This window comes from Chenopodium album, chromosome 8 (assembly GCF_948465745.1).
Source record: "Chenopodium album chromosome 8, dcCheAlbu1.1, whole genome shotgun sequence".
NCBI classification, from domain to species: Eukaryota; Viridiplantae; Streptophyta; class Magnoliopsida; order Caryophyllales; family Amaranthaceae; genus Chenopodium; species Chenopodium album.
In genome coordinates, this window is record NC_137841.1 from 65,527,056 (window position 1) to 65,546,051 (window position 18,996).

The 18,996-nt window shown below is 38.0% G+C and overlaps 2 protein-coding genes and 1 non-coding gene across 3 annotated transcripts; all 3 read right to left on the reverse strand.

The window, feature by feature from the left end:
* Positions 1-415: 415 nt before the first annotated feature.
* On the reverse strand, positions 416-3,219 carry LOC145642012 (short-chain dehydrogenase reductase ATA1-like). The gene is made up of 3 exons (XM_081693061.1): positions 3,089-3,219; positions 1,746-1,996; positions 416-1,148 (listed from the first exon to the last, which is right to left on the reverse strand). Coding segments are annotated over exons 1-3 (807 nt in total). The 5' UTR covers positions 3,091-3,219; the 3' UTR covers positions 416-594.
* Positions 3,220-3,769: 550 nt separating this feature from the next.
* Positions 3,770-7,010, reverse strand: LOC145642011 (pentatricopeptide repeat-containing protein At3g61360-like). The gene is made up of 2 exons (XM_081693059.1): positions 6,694-7,010; positions 3,770-5,427 (listed from the first exon to the last, which is right to left on the reverse strand). Exon 2 carries the CDS (start codon positions 5,336-5,338, stop codon positions 3,797-3,799), a length of 1,542 nt encoding a protein of 513 aa, XP_081549185.1. The 5' UTR covers positions 5,339-5,427; positions 6,694-7,010; the 3' UTR covers positions 3,770-3,796.
* Positions 7,011-11,631: 4,621 nt separating this feature from the next.
* LOC145556927 (small nucleolar RNA R71) lies at positions 11,632-11,738 on the reverse strand. The gene has a single exon (XR_014092019.1). It is a non-coding gene; the product is annotated as a small nucleolar RNA R71 (small nucleolar RNA).
* Positions 11,739-18,996: the final 7,258 nt, after the last annotated feature.

Genomic DNA, 18,996 nt, shown 5'->3' on the forward strand with positions numbered 1-18,996 from the left:
TGAAGAGTCCGAATAAAATTGTACATAACGCTAATAATTTAATTATTTTCAATTTTAATCATTCATATTAAATCTTTGTAACCAAACTTGCATAATTAGATATAGAATAGGTAAGAAATTTATGATCAAATCATGAAAACCAATGAAATATTTTCATGAAAAAAAACAAAATGAATTTTTAGGGGACTCATTTGGGGAGAGATAAGGGAAATCTCTCAATTGAGTCCCATTTAGAGGTATATATGAAGTAGGGAGCGATGCAACTACGCTACATCTCAACCTTTTTCCCCTTCTATATTTACGGGGAGCAAATAGAACAGGTTCATGAAATAATCCTCAATTATTGCATTTGTAGAGAGCATTGAAGCAAAAACTTGAGTAATTGCTACTTTATACAAAAAAGAAGTGGCATGCATATGAATATATGATACAAATTACTTCTTTTGCTATTATTAGCTTTGAATTAGCTTAACCAGAAGTTATAATTTCGTATCAGTTACAACTGGAATACATGCTTTTTTCTGCAGCTTACTATACGCCATACAATACTATACTGGTTATACCGAACAAAAGGGGATAGGATAGTACAATTTACTAGACCGATTTTGGGTCTTGGTACATGTGAACCATAGTAGTGCTTGCTTCAGTGTAACCCCCATCAATCACGAGATTATGTCCAGTAATGAATTCAGATTCATCAGAAGCGAGGAAAACAGCAGCTGCAGCAATGTCCTGGGTTTTCCCACCCCTTCCTGTCAGTAGACTACAACTTTTAGCACTTATTTTGGAAACTTCCTCCGCATCAATGTCACCAAGGAACCTCCGATAACCGCTAATGAGCATATCGGTAGGAACCCCATGAGGAGAAATGCAGTTCACTCGGATACCATGTCCTCCAAGTTCACATGCTGCACTCTTGATCAGGCTCTGGATTGCACCTTTTGACATTGTGTAGGCATGTGAGGCTAAGCCTCCCATGATTGCTGCTGAGCTAGAGGTACATATGATGGAACCGCCTATTTTACCCTCGATCATGGCACGGGCTGCATGCTTGATCCCATGTACTACACCATACAAGTTAACTGCAACAATGTTTTTTACTTCATCCATGTTGACATTGGTGATGCTCCCATCTGCGCCAGATGTGCCTACAAGAAAATTACGGTAGTGCATGTTTATCGAGTATTTGATGAAGAGAATTTAGCAATATGTAAATCAATCGTGATTAACTGAATTTTACTGATTGCTAAATTGTAATGCTATATGCTAAACCTAAAATAACTAACTCCAACCTGATTACTTGACAAGAATTACCCAACTCTAACTCAAATAGTATCTGACCATCAACCTAATTACAACCAGTCCGGCCAGTAAACTAAGATGACTAATATAGATTGAGCTATCCCGTGTATGACTAAACCGATCTGAAAAGAACCGAAAACTAATTAATCAAACATGAGTACATGCTCAATTGCTGAAACAGTCGAACCATATTGACTTGAACAGAATGCCTGTTTGTGTGACTATACTTACAAAACCATTTACTTCTTAGCTACAGCTGCTATTTGGTACAAATTACTAAACTAGACCTTAAATAACCAAAAAAATGACCTCCCTTTGAGCAATAATTAAAATATACTTTCAAACTAGAAAGCAGAAAAAACAGATGAAGAAAAGTTTTACATGCTCCAGAATTCCAAGTAATTTGAACATGTTAGCTAGAAACTATTCAATTACGTACCTACCTGCATTATTGAATATAATGTCAAGACGGCCCTTCCATGCCAAAGCTAGCTTCACTGCTGACTCTACATCAGCTTCCTTAGAGACATCACAATGTATGTAGCGGCCTCCTATGGAATCGGCGAGGGCAATGCCTAGCTCATCGAGTACATCAGCCACGACTACATAAGCCCCATTTAAGGCAAAGAATTTTGCTGTAGTGGCTCCTATACCTTTTGCACCCCCTGTTATTATTGCAACTTTACCCTTCAACCTAATATGTATTTTATCATAGAATTTTGTGAGTAATTTCTCATAAAGAGTACATGAAATAAGCAACCAACTACCTTTTAACTAAATAAAAAGTTTTTTTTTAAGATCCAATTCTCCAAACCTCAGTTACCTCACTATAAACTATAAAGGGCATAAAAAGATTACACTGCAAATATGCTACAGTCTTTGTAATGGAAATCTTACACTGAAGGACATGCTACTACAAACCTACAACATTGAAGAATCAAACAAATAGTAAAATGATTTTACATGGTATTGCAAGTTTGGCATAAGATATAAAAAAATACAGTACTAATAGTAACAATTAAAAAAATTAGAAAGGGGGAGCCCTTTTACCTTTGTTCTCCACTGCATTTGGTGTCATTACCCTCCATTTATGGATTGGTATAAATTGATTCAAAGTGGTAATATACTTGTATGTATATAAGATAAGGAATTCCGACAGAAAAGGAAACATGAAAGATTATGTGAAATGTCACAATCTTTAGATGATGGTTTTTTTTACTCCAACACACGTTTCCCACTTTTACAACAACTCCCCTTATTCCTATTTTAATCCAAATTTAGAAGGATATTTGTTTGTATTCTATTTCTGTGGGTTATCAAATTCTCAACCAAAACACTCATCACCCATGCACAAGATGATCATTGACAATATAAATTACTGAAATTATACTCTGTTCTGTAGCTCTCTTAGAATTTCCCCTTTTTTTTTTTTCTTTTTTCTTTTTTTTGTTAGAGGTTAGAAGTGTTTTTATTAACAATAACAATTTATCAATTTTTAGGTCACCTCCATTATTTATTTTTCAGACTCCGTATAACTAGAAGGTATTTTGGACAATTCAATACAAGAAAGAGACAATTTTTAAACATCTCAGAGTAGTAATATATAACTTTTCATGAGTATGCAACATTATCTTGGAATAATCATGCATCCGTTTTAAATATTTCAACCTAACATCCTTTCTTAGGAAATCATTATGAATGCTACTATATACTGATACAAAATGGAAAGTGTAACTGATGGGTAGAGCTACAAGGCTCAGACAACACGGGAAATAGTCCAACTTACATTGTTGAATCAAGAGGATCACCTTCCAAAAAGAATCTCCTAGGATTTCACATAGTTATGTGAGTTCATCACATTGAGTGTCACAGGGTCACAGCAGAAAAATTAACCAGAACACTCAATTACATCAAGCGGTAGGCAGGTAGTCAAGCTTGCGTTTTGAGCATAACACACAACAAACTCTGGCTCATTGTAACGACAGGTTGACAGCAGCAGACACACTCAACTAATGGCACCAAAAGCCACAACAGAAATCAGAACTCTGCAGCAGCATCACGCAACTGATCAAAACAGAAGTAGCTCCTCTCTGTCAGCATTTGACAGACAAAATCTTTCCCAACACTTTTTCGTATCTCATAAAATTGCTCTGCTGATAAATCCAACTCGTATGCTTTAGTCCTGTACTCCTATTCTTTCTGGTTGAAGAATAGGCATAATCAAACACCATTAGGATTGGTATTGAGCTCATGCAGCTCCTAGCCCATAATATCCTACCCTTATTTTTCAATAACCCTCAAAACCATGTCAGCATGGATGTTATCAACATCATTCTTAGCCTTAAAATCAAATAAGAATGATTTCATCTTTTAGTTAAGGCAGCAATCAGATTGTTATTTGCAATTTCATTACAATATTTTCTCCTCTGAAACATTTCTTTCTTGGGGGATATTCTACACAGCATGAAGATCACTTGGGTAACACAAAGGTATCTCAACAGAATGAAGTAGACAGTCCAAGAGCATGTCCCCTTGATGGGGGATAAACACTACCCAACTTCTTAATCATCTCATCAAGGTTCTGCAGTTTGTCTAATTCACCTGCTTCCCGCAAAAACCTCTCTAACATGTGGAAAACTGGTTTTCCCATATGCCTTCCTCTGTTTAACATCTGTTTGGCACACTCAAAAGCTTCTTGAACCCGCCCGTGCGAACATAAACTTGTCACCAAAAGAGCCAATGCATGGTCATGAGGACAAGAACCCTTTTCCATCAAGTAATTCCACAAATTTAAGCCTAAATCTAGATGGTGATTTCCACAGAAGAATTTCATAAGCATCACTACAGTACGGGTCTCAGGAATAAAGTTTAACAATACCATTTTTTCGTAGAGACCTCTAACAGCCTCGATGCCATTTGACTTCATTAAGCCATGGAACAAGGTATGATACGTTATGCCATCAGGAGCAATTTGCTTCTCTTCCATTTCATTCATCAAGTTAATGGCATATTCCACCTGTTTACATTTCACAAGAACACTAATCATTGCATTATAAGCCCCAACATCAGGGTATAACTTTCTTGTAGGTAGTTCATTGAACAACTCCCATGCCCGAGTCACATTTTTAGCAACACCTGCCCCATGAATCAAAGTAGTGACTGTTTCTAAAGTTGGAGAGCAATTTGTACGTTCCATATCTTGAAAAAGTCTCAATCCATCATCAAAGCAACATCTCTTGCAGTAAGCATCAATTCGGATATTATATGTGATGTTATTAGGCTTGAAACCTCTTTTCACCATCTCATGGTAGAATAATTCAACTGAAGTTATATCGCCAGATTCCTTGAAACCCAAAAGCAAAATGTTCATGGTCTTAGTGTTTGATGGGAATCGTGAATACATTTTACTAAACACAGATTTTGCTTCCTTCATCTGTCTTTGGGAGCAAAATACACGAAGCAACACATTGAATTCGTCAATTCCAAATTCTCTTCCAACAAATATGTTTTTTTCCATTCTCTCAAATGCACCAAGTGTGTCTTCATAAGTCTGGAACTTGGCAATTTTAGATAAAACAATACTCATTGACTTGAGTGTCAGCAGGGAAGGATCTATTTTGACAATCTCTTCCATCACTTCCCATGCTTTTTCAAAATATCGCATTCTTGTAAGAATGTGCAGAGTCTTCTCAATTGCATCTGGAGTGGGAGAGAAGTTGGAATAGTGAAGGGTGAACTTGAAGAACTCAAAGGCTTTGACACCATTAGTATTGGCAGAAAAAAGTCTGCCAAGAACATTCTCCACAAATCTAGCTGAAAGGTTGGAAGGTGGAATATGGTGAAGGAGGGTAGGCTGAAGTGGTGCCTCAGGAAATGGATGGTCATTTATTATCTTAGTAACTCTCTCAATTTCTCTGTCACTTTCTGGAAGAAGACAGGCCTGGCTGGTTGACTTAAAAGCAATAGCAAGATATGCAGTGTTCTGGTGACATCTGATCAACTGCCTAACACACATTGGATGGAAGAAAAGAAGCATTCTCTAATATTTCTGAGTTAAGGGCACACATAAATATCCAGACTCTCTCACTTCCATGAGAAGGAAAAAATGCCAGCAACTTCGGTAATCTGATAAGGAAATCATAAATAGTTATTACGTCGAGAGAAATTTTTTTGAAGCATATGATGGTACTCTAACTCTAATGAGCAAGAAACTTCAATAACATTCTAAAAATAGAAAAAGCCGACTAGCTAAATATCTACAAGACATGAGACTTAGACACATAATTATGCAGAAGACTGAATAATATAGTGTCAAATAATGCTTAAAATGCACAAAAACATAGCAACTCAAGAATTGTCATGTGACATGTAACATATTACATATCAACCCCAGATTTTGAATCCTTCCTAATTGTGCTTTGAAGCTAGAAGTTTTGCTAGATAGAGGATCAGAGGCCACCACAAGACTCCAGTGATTTTTGTTCAATATTCAATTTTGGTTCAATATTATCACATCCACAAGCTTTTAGCTGATACTAACTAAAATTAGCTATACTATCATATCATTTTCCCAAAGAATACAAGGGATGAAGCAAGCTGATTGCTCACTAATCCACATTACTACTCCTAGACAAAAAATTATTTACAGGCTATATGTCACTCTACTTACGACAGACATATCCTGCTACTCCAAAATATGATTATAGATGAGCCAAGACATTTACAGTTCTTGCTACCCTACACTAAGTAATTCGTTCGCATAGTTAATTATCAACTCCTTGGCTAAAAAAATTAGCGCAAGGGCACGAGCTACGCAAACTGACAACTAATGGAAAGAAGCCCATAATCTACAGGAAAGCTCTAACAACAATGAATATCAGGAATCGCAATACTCGACAACCAATTCCAATGCAATTCATCGCAGCCATTTATTTATTTTTCTCAGGAGTCTTTACAATAACAACAATGCAAGATTTACCTACTAAACACTAGTGGATGAATCACACAATAAGCAGGCAAATCCCTGAGCTAAGGCAAGAAGGGCGGTTCGCCGGGGGTTAGGAGAAAAGGTACAATATCATACTTTCATCTTAACATTGAAGATTTGTAAACAAAACCCAGAACCATATTAGCAACAAATTTTGATTCAATTATCAAATTAGGCTCCAATATTCACATAAAATTCATCTAGCTTAAAAACATCAAAAAAAAAAAAAAAATCAACCTTTATGAATTATGATATCTCATAACTTCAGTAATTATAAGTAAAAGTTCAATAATCTAAGAAGAACCCTAAATTGAATATACTGACAATGAAATTAACAATAAACACTAGGTTGCGAAATTGATATTCGATTCAAAAAAATGGGTTTACAAAAGAAAACATCTTACCTCAGAAGCTGCTTCAATGGAGAACTCAGAATGAACTTCGATGAAGCAAAGATAATACAGAGCAAATACTGAAGTAGGGTGTAACAATTTCAAGCGAAATTTTTTTGGAATTACTGAATTGAAACGATGGGAACTTCTGTTTCAAAAAAGAAAAATGAACCAAACTTAATTTTAGCTCACCAAGTGGAAGTTAACTAGAAGGCTTGATGGGTTTCGGCTAAGTAGGGTCTCCGTCTTATATCCGGTAATACCGAGCGTCATTGATTTTGCGATTCATGTTTGAATTGTGTGCTTGGGTGTTTAGGGAACGATATGCACCCAACACTCGTTCTAAAACAATGGTTAATAATGTAACATGAGAAGCGCACTTAATAATGTACCAATCCAAAAGATCATGTAGAAGGAATTGGTATCAAAGGATCTTGGTGTTGATTCTCGTTAGTGTCATCAATTTGTCACCCGCCTTTATGACTATGTACACACCAAAAAAAAAAAAAAAAAAAGGGAATAAGTGATTATGAGTAATATATTTTGATTATGAGGATCCTAAGTGCTCAAAGTTATGTGGAATACCATTATTCAAAAAAAAAAAAGTTATGTGGAATACCAAATACATAGGTTAGATGGGTACTAATTTATTTTTATTTTTTTTGGTAAAGACTAAAGAGAATTCTCTTGCAAGTAAGGGGATAAATTGGGAATTCTAGTTGCTTGGGGTGAGAACCAAAGTCCTCTTTCAAAAGATTGAAAGGATGGTCTCTAACCACTAGGCCAACCTTGATTCTCAAATATTCATATAAGATACATAATTGAATTTTATAATGTGCTTTCGGTATACTTCGTATGAAATAATAAAATACTACTAGCAAGTTTGATAAAGAAACACGGTAAATAAATATATTAAGGGTTTAATTTCACGATACTTGTCTAAATTGGTCCAAAGTCGAACTAGAATTGACTAATATCAAATTTATATGGGTCTTAAAAATTAGGTCTAGACTCATGCACGTGGGTCGAAGAAATTCCAATTTGGTCTTCAATCCATCAAAAAGGATGAATTCGATATATGGTCCAATGATTTTGATCTAGCTAGATGTTGGACTTGTACATAGCTTGGACATGCCTAAAATTGGATGGTTTTTTTTTTTCTTTTACAAAAGAGAAAATCCAATTATACTTATGAGAGACACTAACCACCCTTACACAAGTAATTATAATATGGGAGGAGTGGTACATAGCTCATGACCTGCTAACAAGTACATATAAGGGGGTTGATCATTTCCTTCATGAATGCTTGAATTTAGGTCATCAATGCTGGCTCTGTAATTCCTTTGCGGCTTTGCGCTTCTTGGACCTGCAAAAATAATACCTAGGGTGATTCTTAACTTTTTGGACCTTCATTTTTGGCATATGCAACGTTCCATATTTCTTTGGCTTGGACGAAAAAATGAAGGTAGTGGGTGTGAGCATAGGCTGCATTTGATTGATTTCAAAAGGCATGGGATCATCATCAATAGAGCCAACGGATTCTACTCCCACTTAATCATTTATTGGGTTCTCACTGAAATCTCACTCCTTTCCTCGGCATTAACTTCTTTGGTTGATTTATAGTTTTTTACATCTATGGTTGTTCACTATTTTAATTACATTTATGCATTGGGATGAATTATATTTTTATTTCCAAATTACCATCCAATAGCTACGTAAGATTGGTTATAAAGTTCGTTTCTTTTTAATGGATAAAACTTTATTTTAATTAATGATCTCATTTGCTAAAACCACTTCTAAAGAATGAATTAATTATGACAATATACTTGGTACAAATATACAACTTTTATATCAAGTAGCACTATTAGCCAAGTTTTATTCCGATAAAGACTTAAGATATGATTCATTCATAAAAATAAAGGCTTGTTTGGTTGACATAAAAAAAAATATATAAAAAAAAATAAAAATAAAAAAATAAAAATGAAATGTGAGACTTTTTAGGAATTGTAAATTTGGTGTGTTGTTTGGTTGACAAAAATTTGGTGATTTAGGGAAAGTGGAACTTCCTAAGAATTTTGAGTTCCCACAAAATGTAGAAACTTACTTACCTAGCCTCACGTAATCACAAAGATTCATATGCGGCTGGCCGCACCATACGGCCAGCCACAATATAATTTTTTTTAATTATACGGCCAACCGCAATATAATTTTTTTTTTAATTTTTTTTCTCTCTTTTCTCTATCACCTATTCTCTTTCTTGTTTTCTTCTTCCCACCTAAACACACTCCTTTCCCGAACTTTCTTCTATCTCTCCTCTTTCTCTCTCCTATTTTCATCTTCTCTAGTTATCCCACTCAAAATAAACAAGTTAAATGAAGCAACGGTGGTAGGGGGTAAGGAAGCTCCTCGTAATCCGTCGCCGAAAAACAAGCTAGAGGTTTAAAGGCTAAATTCAGCCATGAAAACTCTAGATCTAGACTTTTTATTGCTGAATTTGGCTTTTTTAGCCATATTTCAAGTGACATTCGAAGACAATATTACTTTTGTGATATCTGTTCGATTTTTTTTAATAATTTTAATTTATTTATGGTTTTGATCTAGACGTGGTTGTTAGTGGTACGGGAGGTGGTGTGGTGGAGTTTAAGGTTTTGAGGACGGCAGTTGAGAAAGATTGGTGTTGGTGGTGCTTACGGTGGGTTTGGGTGTGGGTAAATGGTTACTAGGTTGGGGGCTACTAGGGGTTAGTAGGTTGGTCAGGGGTTACTACCAGGTAGGTCAGGGGTTACTAGGTAGGTCGGTTAGGGGTTACTTGGGGTTACTAGGTTATGAGTGATGTGTCTATTTTATATAGTATTTTACCCCCGTCCCTTGGTCATAATTAGTAGTGTTTTTGGCTCTTTAGAGCCACTTTTATTACTAATTGGTGCTTTATAGTGTTTTCGTAGATGTGGTTGACTTTTGCAGGGATTTATGCTTTTGGAGTATTTTTCCCGAGTTATTTTCGAGCAATCACGAGCATTGGAGAAATACGACCATCTTTGAAGCCCAAGGCCGGTTAGAGTCATCGAGCCGGTGATTATGGGCTCAGTAATTGGGATTCCGAGGTATTTGGACCGAGTATTCAAGACCCGAAGAGGAAATCTGGATTGGGCCGAGAAATCAAGCCCAATCGAAATCCGAGCCTCAAAGTGAAGCAAGGGCCCGATCGGGCAAGCATTAGCACGATCGGGCGCGGCATGCTTAGTGTTGTGCGTGGCTGATAGCGCGCCCGATCGTGCGAGCGTCTAGCACGATCGGGCGATGCTGCTGAGAAGGAGTGCAAAGAAAAAGGCGGGCCCGATCGGGCGGCCCTTCGCCCGATCGGGCGCGCGTTTTATAGGACCTGATTAGTTTAGTTTTAATTTTTGTTTTAGGGAACGTTTAAGTAGGAGATTTGTACGTAATTTTGGATTACCTTCTTTCTTAGACTTTCTCTCTCTACTTAGGAATTTTCTCTCTCTTAACTTTTCTCTCAACTCTTGTTCTTAATTATTTCCATTAATACATATTAGTTTGGTAACTACTTCTCTTCTCTTAATCTTAGTTGTTTATCTTACTCCTTTCATCATAACTTGTTTTATTGCTTTGATTAGTTTAGTTTTTACTATGTGTGAGTAGTTTTCTTTCTAGGGTTTATGGGGAACCATGAATAATATGAAGGGGTAATTTATGGTTGTTAATTGTCAATGCTAGATTAATTTCCTATTGATTGATTTAATGCTCTGTGACTAGATTTGCGCAGATCTTTTATGCATGAGTTTAACAATATTGATTCGAGATTCGACAGATGAGAATTGATGTTTAGGTCTAGTTTCAATAGGCAGGTTAATTTATAAATGGTTAGGTCGAGATTCGAAAGATGAGATTTAATACCGGTAAATTAATTGTGTGATTATAATACGTAGCGAAAGCCCTTTATAATCTGATTAATATATGCATTGATGAATGATTATTATACTCTACCCTGGAATATTATTTATTGGTGAACCTGTGCCCTAGATCCTTTTATATATTATTTTCTCCCTGTTCTTGATCTCCATAGCTTAGTTTATTATTCAAATTTACATAATTGGTTACCTAATAATCTAGATCATATTAGTTAATTAGGAATATAAAGATCCGTTTCTCTGTGGATTCGACCCTACTTCCCTATCTACATTAGTTAGAGGATTTAGGTATTACTTTTGATTTGGGGATACGACTTTACCCTGTCAAAATTTGGCGCCGTTGCCGGGGAAACGGTTTTATTTTTTATTTCTGATTGTTTTTGTAGTCTAGATTATTTTCCTTTTGTCTCAGAGAGCGTTAGTACTCTAAGGCAAATCTCACATTTGCTTCTAGTTTTTGTTTATGCCCAGGTGTTCCAGATCAGGGTACATCCCATTCAATCCTGAGATCGAACGTTCCTTCCATAGACAGAAAAATCTCTACAAGCAAATCCTGGCGGATTCTGGTGATAATAACAATAATCACCGCGATCCTCCGACTGGTTCTAGCGATTCAGAGACATCATCAGACGCAGAATCAGAGATGACGGCTCCAAAGAAGCTTAGTGATTACTCACAACCCAAGCTTACAGATTTTCCACATCTCACCCCTACTCCGGCTCTTGATGGGGTTCAATTCGAAATTAAGCCTCAGTTTATAACGATGATATAGAGGAAGCAATTTAGTGGAGCCAAGGGTGAAGACCCAAAGCTTCACATTGCCAACTATTGTCAATATTGCAATACCATCAGGCAAGCCGGGGTCACTCAAGACCAAATCAGGGAGATTCTCTTTCCTTTCTCTTTAACTGGAAAAGCTAAATTGTGGTTTAATGGCTTAAATAGAACTACACTTGGTATAACTGACTGGGAAACTCTTGTTTTGAATTTCTATAACAAGTATTATCCTGCAGAGAGAACAGTCGTACTACGGAGTGCGATTCAGAACTTTGCCCAAGAAGCCGATGAATCTTTATATGAGGCTTGGGAGAGGTTCAAGGATTTACAAAGAGACTGCCCCCACCATAATTTAGCACAATGGCAGTTAATCCAAGCCTTTTATAATGGCCTTGGAAATTCTTCTCGAATAATTTTAGATTCCGCAGCTAGTGGGAGATTTATGAATCTTGATGTTGAAGATGCAGGTCAGGTTATTGAAGATATGGCGATACGCAATTCCCAATATGGGAATCCTAGTGGATTTGTGAACAAAGGGAAACATATTGTTGACTCTGTATCCTTTTTGCAAGCTCAAATGACCTCTATTTGCCAAAAATTAAATAATCTGAGCACTGCTAATGTAGCTAATGTTTCTACAATTAATAATAATTCTAACGAGGCTTTCTGTGAAAATTGTGGTATTGTAGGTCATTGGGAGCAAGATTGCAGGAGTTTCGTGGAGCAAGTTAATACCTTTCAAGCTTATAGGCAGAATAACCCATACTCCAACACCTACAATCCTGGGTATCGGAATCATCCGTACCTTTCCTACCGGAGTACTAATGTTCATAATCCACCACCACAAGAACCACAGGCGCCACAACAACAGCAGCAGAAATATTACCACCCCAATGCTAGTCAGAAGAACCAACCACAACAACCCTCCTCATCTTCTGACCCTTCTCTGGTGGAAATTAGAGCAATGTTGGTTAATATGCAAAAGCACATGGAGAGTAGAGATGCGACAATTGATCAAATTCTAGCACATAATAAAATTGTAGACAATCAAATTGCGCAACTTTCCGCTACTCTACAAGCCCGCCAACAGGGAGCTCTGCCGGCACAGCCGACCCGGCCTACGGATCAAGCATTTGCAATTACTCTAAGGAGTGGTTCAAACTATGAAGGGCCCCCTATGCCCAGAGTTGATGAACCTGTTTTATTAAATAATGCTAACCTTGATTCCGTTAAACCAAACAATGTAGTTGATAGCCCTGCAGGGCTAAAGGATAGTACTAACATATCTAATTCTACATTGCAGGGTACGACTCCAGAGAAGGTGGCTACTCCAGATAAGGGCAATAATGCCCCAAAGCCAATTATCAAACTCCCATTCCCCAATCGTCAATTGAAGGCAAACTTGGATAAGCAGTTTGGTAAGTTCCTGGAAGGGGTAAAAGATTTGAAGGTAACAGTTCCCTTCACTGAATTAATCACACAAATCCCCTCGTATGCAAAATTTATGAAAGAAATATTGACGAGGAAAAGGTCTATTAGTGAGGTAGAGACAGTAGCTTTCACTGCGGAGTGTAGTGCCGTACTTCAAAATAAGTCTCCACCTAAATTAAAAGATCTGGGTAGTTTTTTTATCCCTTGTCATATTGACAATCTCTTGATTAATAATGCATTATGTGATTTGGGTGCAAGTGTTAGCGTCATGCCATTATCTGTGTGTTCTAAGTTGAATATGGGTAAATTAAAAGCTACCAATATAACTCTACAAATGGCCGACCGTTCTTTCAAATACCCCTTAGGTGTTTTAGAGGATGTCCCCGTTAGAGTAGGTAAATTTTATATACCTGTAGATTTTGTTGTTCTTGATATGGCTGAGGATATGCAAACCCCAATTATTTTGGGTAGACCATTCCTTAACACTGCAGGAGCAGTCATAGATGTAAGAAGTGGTAAGTCAACATTATCATTAAGGGATGATAAAGTTGTTTTTAATCTGAATAATGCCCCTAAAAGCTCCATGACTGAGGAGAAATGTTTCAGTGTTAATGTGGTTGAAAATTATTCTAACAAGCCACAAGCTCTTGAAAAAGATCCCTTGGAGGCGGTATCTTGTGTTGCATCCCTTTCAGATGAGATAGACAAATGGCAGAAGGAAGTCAATGCAATAGAAAGAGCACTTTACACCGTTGGTCTTGGTTTCGAAGATGAAAAGGTGGAACCGATCGAGCAAGTTGTGCAAATTGAGCCTACGGTAGGTATCCCGCCAGATCGAGTTGCAAGTGTTTAATGCAATGACAATTTGAAGCAATCCTTGATCAAAGAAGGATCTTTGGTGCGTAGCATTGAAGATCCCCCATTCCAAGTTAAGGAGGATCCACCAGATAAGGTGATTTGGCATCCCACAGGGTATGTCAGGAAGCCGCATCGCAGCCTAAACACCGCTAGACCGGGTGAGAAACCACCCGATCAAGCGTTAGGCCAAGGGTCCTAGTTATTGTACTTGGTAAGAAGGTCGTGCGGGACCTTGATAAACCAGCGCTTTGCGGGAGGCAACCCGTATTTCTTGCTTTCTAGACTAGTTTTCCTTTTTCTTTATTTTTATTTTTATTTTAGAGAGGCGAGGAGAGTGAAATTTTACCATTTATAAGTGTTTTTGTACAGGTATAGGTTTGAGAGGTCAAGAGACTTAGAAAAAAATTTTAAAGACGAAGAGAAATCGAAGAAAAGCTAAGGACATCTGACTGGGCACGGGCTCGATCAGGCAAGCTTCGCCCGATCGGGCGCGCAAGCAGGGAAAATTTCAGCTTTAATTTCGCCCGATTGGGCGCGCAAGTAAAGTTGGAAATCGGAGCTAAATTAGCCCGACGCAAATCGAGTGAAGGAAAAGAAATGTCGGGCGAAGCTCGCCCGACCGGGCGAGTGAAAGGGCGAAAATTTAGTTCGTATTCGCGCCCGATCGGGCAGAGCTCGCCCGATCGGGCGCGCAACCGAGCTTTTGGAAATCAGCATAATTCGCCCGATCGAGCGAGGCTTGCCCGATCGGGCGCGCCTTATTTTGGCCGACCTTTTAATTCTTTTCCTCTTCTTTCTTTCCTCACTTTCTTCTTATTTCATCTTCTTCTCCATTACTTTCTCTCTCTAAAAACTCCATTTTTTCACCTTCAAACTCACTTGTTTTCAAGATCTTCTCCAATCCTTCCATCAAAACTCAAATTTTTTTGCATATTTTTAATCCTTTCATCTTTTTCTACAATCTACACCTAATTTCTACCACTTTCTCTCAATTTTCTCTAAACCCTAAGAGAGAGAAAGTCTTCAATTCCTATCTTTCCTAATCACAGATGGCTCTCAAGAGATCAAGAACTGTGAGGGGGGAAAGCTCAAGGCAACAAGAGGCCAGAATTGACCCGGATTTGCAAGTTCTGGGATGGGAGAGGGTGGTCATCACCACCCAAGAGCAAAAACAAAGGATGATCAACCTCACTTCGAGGCAGGTAATTCCTACTCGTTTTGTTCATCACCCCACCCTTATTAGATTAGGAATTGATAAGCATGTAGAAAAGTTGTTCAAGGGAGTTGGCATGAGTGGTTTCTTTAACATGCATTACGATACTTATGATTACTTAACCTTATAATTCGTTTCTAGTTTTAATGTCATAAAATCTAATGCTTTAATTTCTCATGTCCAATTTAGATTACTCAATAATGATGTTAGATTGACATTGAAAGAATTTGGTAAAATTTTTGAGTTAAAATCGGATAGGCCAATTGAACCTCCCCAAGACAACATTGCCGCTGTCTATCAATCCCTTACGGGGGATCCTAATTTGAACCTCCAACATGCCAAGGGCACTTGGATACAACATCCCGTGCCAAAGTTTTGGCAACGGTTTGTTGGCCTTACCATTTTTGAAAGGCATGAACCCGCCAATATTAGGCGGGATGAGCTTGAATTGCTAGGGTCATACATGATCCCTATGAGCGAAAAGCTCAACATAGTCCACAAAATGGCCAATCACTTCCAACGGGTGGCCAATGCGGCCGAGGCGGGTAGGTCTAGGGTACCCATTTATTTTGGTGGCCTAGTAACACACATAGCGGTCAAACACCTTAACTTTGTCCCTAACGATGACGGTAAGGTATCCGGCCCAACTATTATGGACCTACCCTATTTAGGTGGCCTTAATTGGATTAATGTCATGGGAGGTGAGACTTGGTGGGTGATTCAACGGGAATCGGGTAGGAGGGATAATGCTTTCTCTTTACCCAACCCCACCTTGACCAAATTTGAGAAGGGGAAGCCTTCTTACACTTTCGAGATTAACGGTCAAGGTGAGGTTCAACCACCTCACCCTTCACCTCAACCCCACCAATCTCCCATGGACGACTTACCTCATCACCATTCACCACACTACCCACCACCTCCACCCTTTACATATGATATTCCCACTTCCTCAACCAACTAATACAACATTGACCCCAACGCCCCTTATGACTTCTCGGCTTTTAGGAGCCAATTAGATAGGATTGAGATGGGGCAAGGGAGAGTTGAGGGTATGGTTAGGGACTTGGACACTAGAGTAGGGTCTCTAGATAGACGGGTGGGGTATGTGGAGAGGAACCTAGGGAGGGGTTTGTACCCCATGTATGATGATTACGCCCGTCGGGGGGCTATTCCCCCCGATTCACTTGTTCCCGATTGGTTCCAATATCCACAAGGTGGATATACGAACCCAAGTTCCTACGGTATCAACGTCGACTACTCATCGGTCCATGGTTATGGGACCGATGTACCTTTTGGTGGGATTGGGGGGAATGTGGACCCTAACTACTTTGCATGTGGTTCGGGTTATGGTGGTGGTGGCTCTAGCCATGGAGGAGCCGGTTCTAGCCACGGAGGGGGCTATTCGAGGATGGATGAGGATGCGGAGTAGGCTACACTCCCAAGTCAATAAGGGCATTGCTTGATTTGGCTTGGGGGGGTGATCTTTCGCTTGGTAATTCTCTTCCTTTTCTCTTTTTATTTGCTTTCTAGTATAGTTTTTATTGCTTTCTTATATATGAAAAATACAAAAAAAAATTTGAAAAATAAAAAAATCCAAAAATACGTCCCAATGAATTGTAAATTATGCTTCCCTATGCCCCTTGCTTGAGAAAAGTGTTTTGATTCTTGGTATTTGATGATAGGCATTGTGGATTAGTTAATCATGATTTGATGTTTGATTGCCTTGAAACTTTAACATGCGTCAATTTTGTCCAACTACTTGTGAATATAGTGCTTGACTAGTTGATTTGGTTAAAAAATGTGTGATAGTTCCATAGTTCCTGGTATGTCAATGAATTTGAGTATTGGTTTGTAACTATTAGTAATATTTATTTGATTCATTATTATGCACATTGAGGAGGACGAAGGCATTTGTTCTTTTAGGTAGCCTCCAGATATTGTAGATACATTTGTTCCCTTCTTGCTACCCATGTTGTTGCCTTGACCTTTTGTTGTTTTATTAGCCATATTACAAGTCTATTTTGCCCCATTGATTACTAGTCCCAAGCTTGGCTTGGGGGAGCTATTAGTGAGTGAGGTGAGGGAGTTTGTAGTGTGCTTATTATTTGCACAATTTGGGTGGGTTTTGAGAAGTTGTTTTGTTTTGATCATGTTTATTTTTGATGAGTTTGAGAGTTATATTTTCTTGAAAAAAATAAAGCATGATGTTATGAAAAAAAAGGGAGTTCAAAAAAAATATATATGTTGAAAAAAATAAGTGAACTTCAAAAGAAAAAAATGTTCAAATGTTCTAGTTGGAGGTTGATCAAAGAAAAATAATTTTGAGCCTCAATGAAAAATTCAAATTTGGAAAATAAAGTTTGTTTATTCACTCTATTTCTTCATTATTATATTTTTATGAGTGAAATTGTAAGTGTTGGGATTGTTTATTATGATTGGAGTATATTTGGTTGATGTTAGAGTTGGTTATGTAGGAGATGTTGATCATTATTTATTTTGATCATGGGTTTTACTAGGATTTGCTCCCTTAAGCATAGCTTTTCTTTCACTTATTCCCAAATGATTCCTACCCTTTACCCTAGCCTTACATTACAAGCTTTAAAGACCTTCCGACCTTTGTGCATAGAATTGTATGAATGTGAAAGTGTTGTTTATCAATGCAAGTTATGATTTGGCATACTTCGAGTCGACTAGTAGGATTGAGCGTTCATTGTTTTATACATACGAGAGTGGGAGTTGGGAGGGCATTGTTAACATAAAGGGGTTGGATGGAGAGCGATTGAGTACATCTTTTACTCGTCACAAAAATGAGAGTTGAGTGCGTGAGCACTAGTCTTGAATTCTATATGCTCTTGTGGTTTACTCTATTTGACAATTGTTAGGGAAGATTGGTAATTAAATGGATTTGATTGGTTGATTCTGAAGCATGTTTATTTGATTTACCCTGGATCGTTTGTGCTTGATTTTTACTTTTGGGGTGAAGCATATTTATTGATTCATTGATGAGATCCTTGCTTAGGGACAAGCAAATGTTTGGCTTGGGGGAGTTTGATGTGTCTATTTTATATAGTATTTTACCCCCGTCCCTTGGTCATAATTAGTAGTGTTTTTGGCTCTTTAGAGCCACTTTTATTACTAATTGGTGCTTTCTAGTGTTTTCGTAGATTTGGTTGACTTTTGCAGGGATTTATGCTTTTGGAGTATTTTCTCGAGTTATTTTGGAGCAATCACGAGCATTGGAGAAATACGACCATCTTTGAAGCCCAAGGCCGGTTAGAGTCATCGAGCCGGTGATTAAGGGCTCGGTAATTGGGATTCCGAGGTATTTGGACCGAGTATTCAAGACCCGAAGAGGAAATCCGGATTGGGCCGAGAAATCAAGCCCAATCGAAGTCCGAGCCTCAAAGTGAAGCAAGGGCCCGATCGGGCAAGCATTAGCACGATCGGGCGCGGCATGCTTAGTGTTGTGCGTGGCTGATAGCGCGCCCGATCGTGCGAGCGTCTAGCACGATCGGGCGATGCTGCTGAGAAGGAGCGCAAAGAAAAAAGCGGGCCCGATCGGGTGGCCCTTCGCCCGATCGGGCGCGCGTTTTTATAGGACCTGATTAGTTTAGTTTTAATTTTTGTTTTAGGGAACGTTTAAGTAGGAGATTTGTACGTAATTTTGGATTACCTTCTTTCTTAGACTTTCTCTCTCTACTTAGGAATTTTCTCTCTCTTAACTTTTCTCTCAACTCTTGTTCTTAATTATTTCCATTAATACAGATTAGTTTGGTAACTACTTCTCTTCTCTTAATCTTAGTTGTTTATCTTACTCCTTTCATCATAACTTGTTTTATTGCTTTGATTAGTTTAGTTTTTACTATGTGTGAGTAGTTTTCTTTCTAGGGTTTATGGGGAGCCATGAATAATATGAAGGGGTAATTTATGGTTGTTAATTGTCAATACTAGATTAATTTACTATTGATTGATTTAATGCTCTGTGACTAGATTTGCGCAGATCTTTTATGCATGAGTTTAACAATATTGATTCGAGATTCGACAGATGAGAATTGATGTTTAGGTCCAGTTTCAATAGGCAGGTTAATTTATAAATGGTTAGGTCGAGAT

What these genes read in the sequence shown, in the direction of transcription:
- LOC145642012 (XM_081693061.1), bottom strand. An exon ending in CATTATATTCAATAATGCAG is followed by an intron (nt 1,149 to 1,745) that starts GTAGGTACGTAA and finishes ATTTTCTTGTAG; the next exon opens with GCACATCTGGCGCAGATGGG.
- LOC145642011 (XM_081693059.1), bottom strand. Translation starts at nt 5,338, where the DNA reads ATGCTTCTTTTCTTCCATCCAATGTGTGTTAGGCAGTTGATCAGATGT.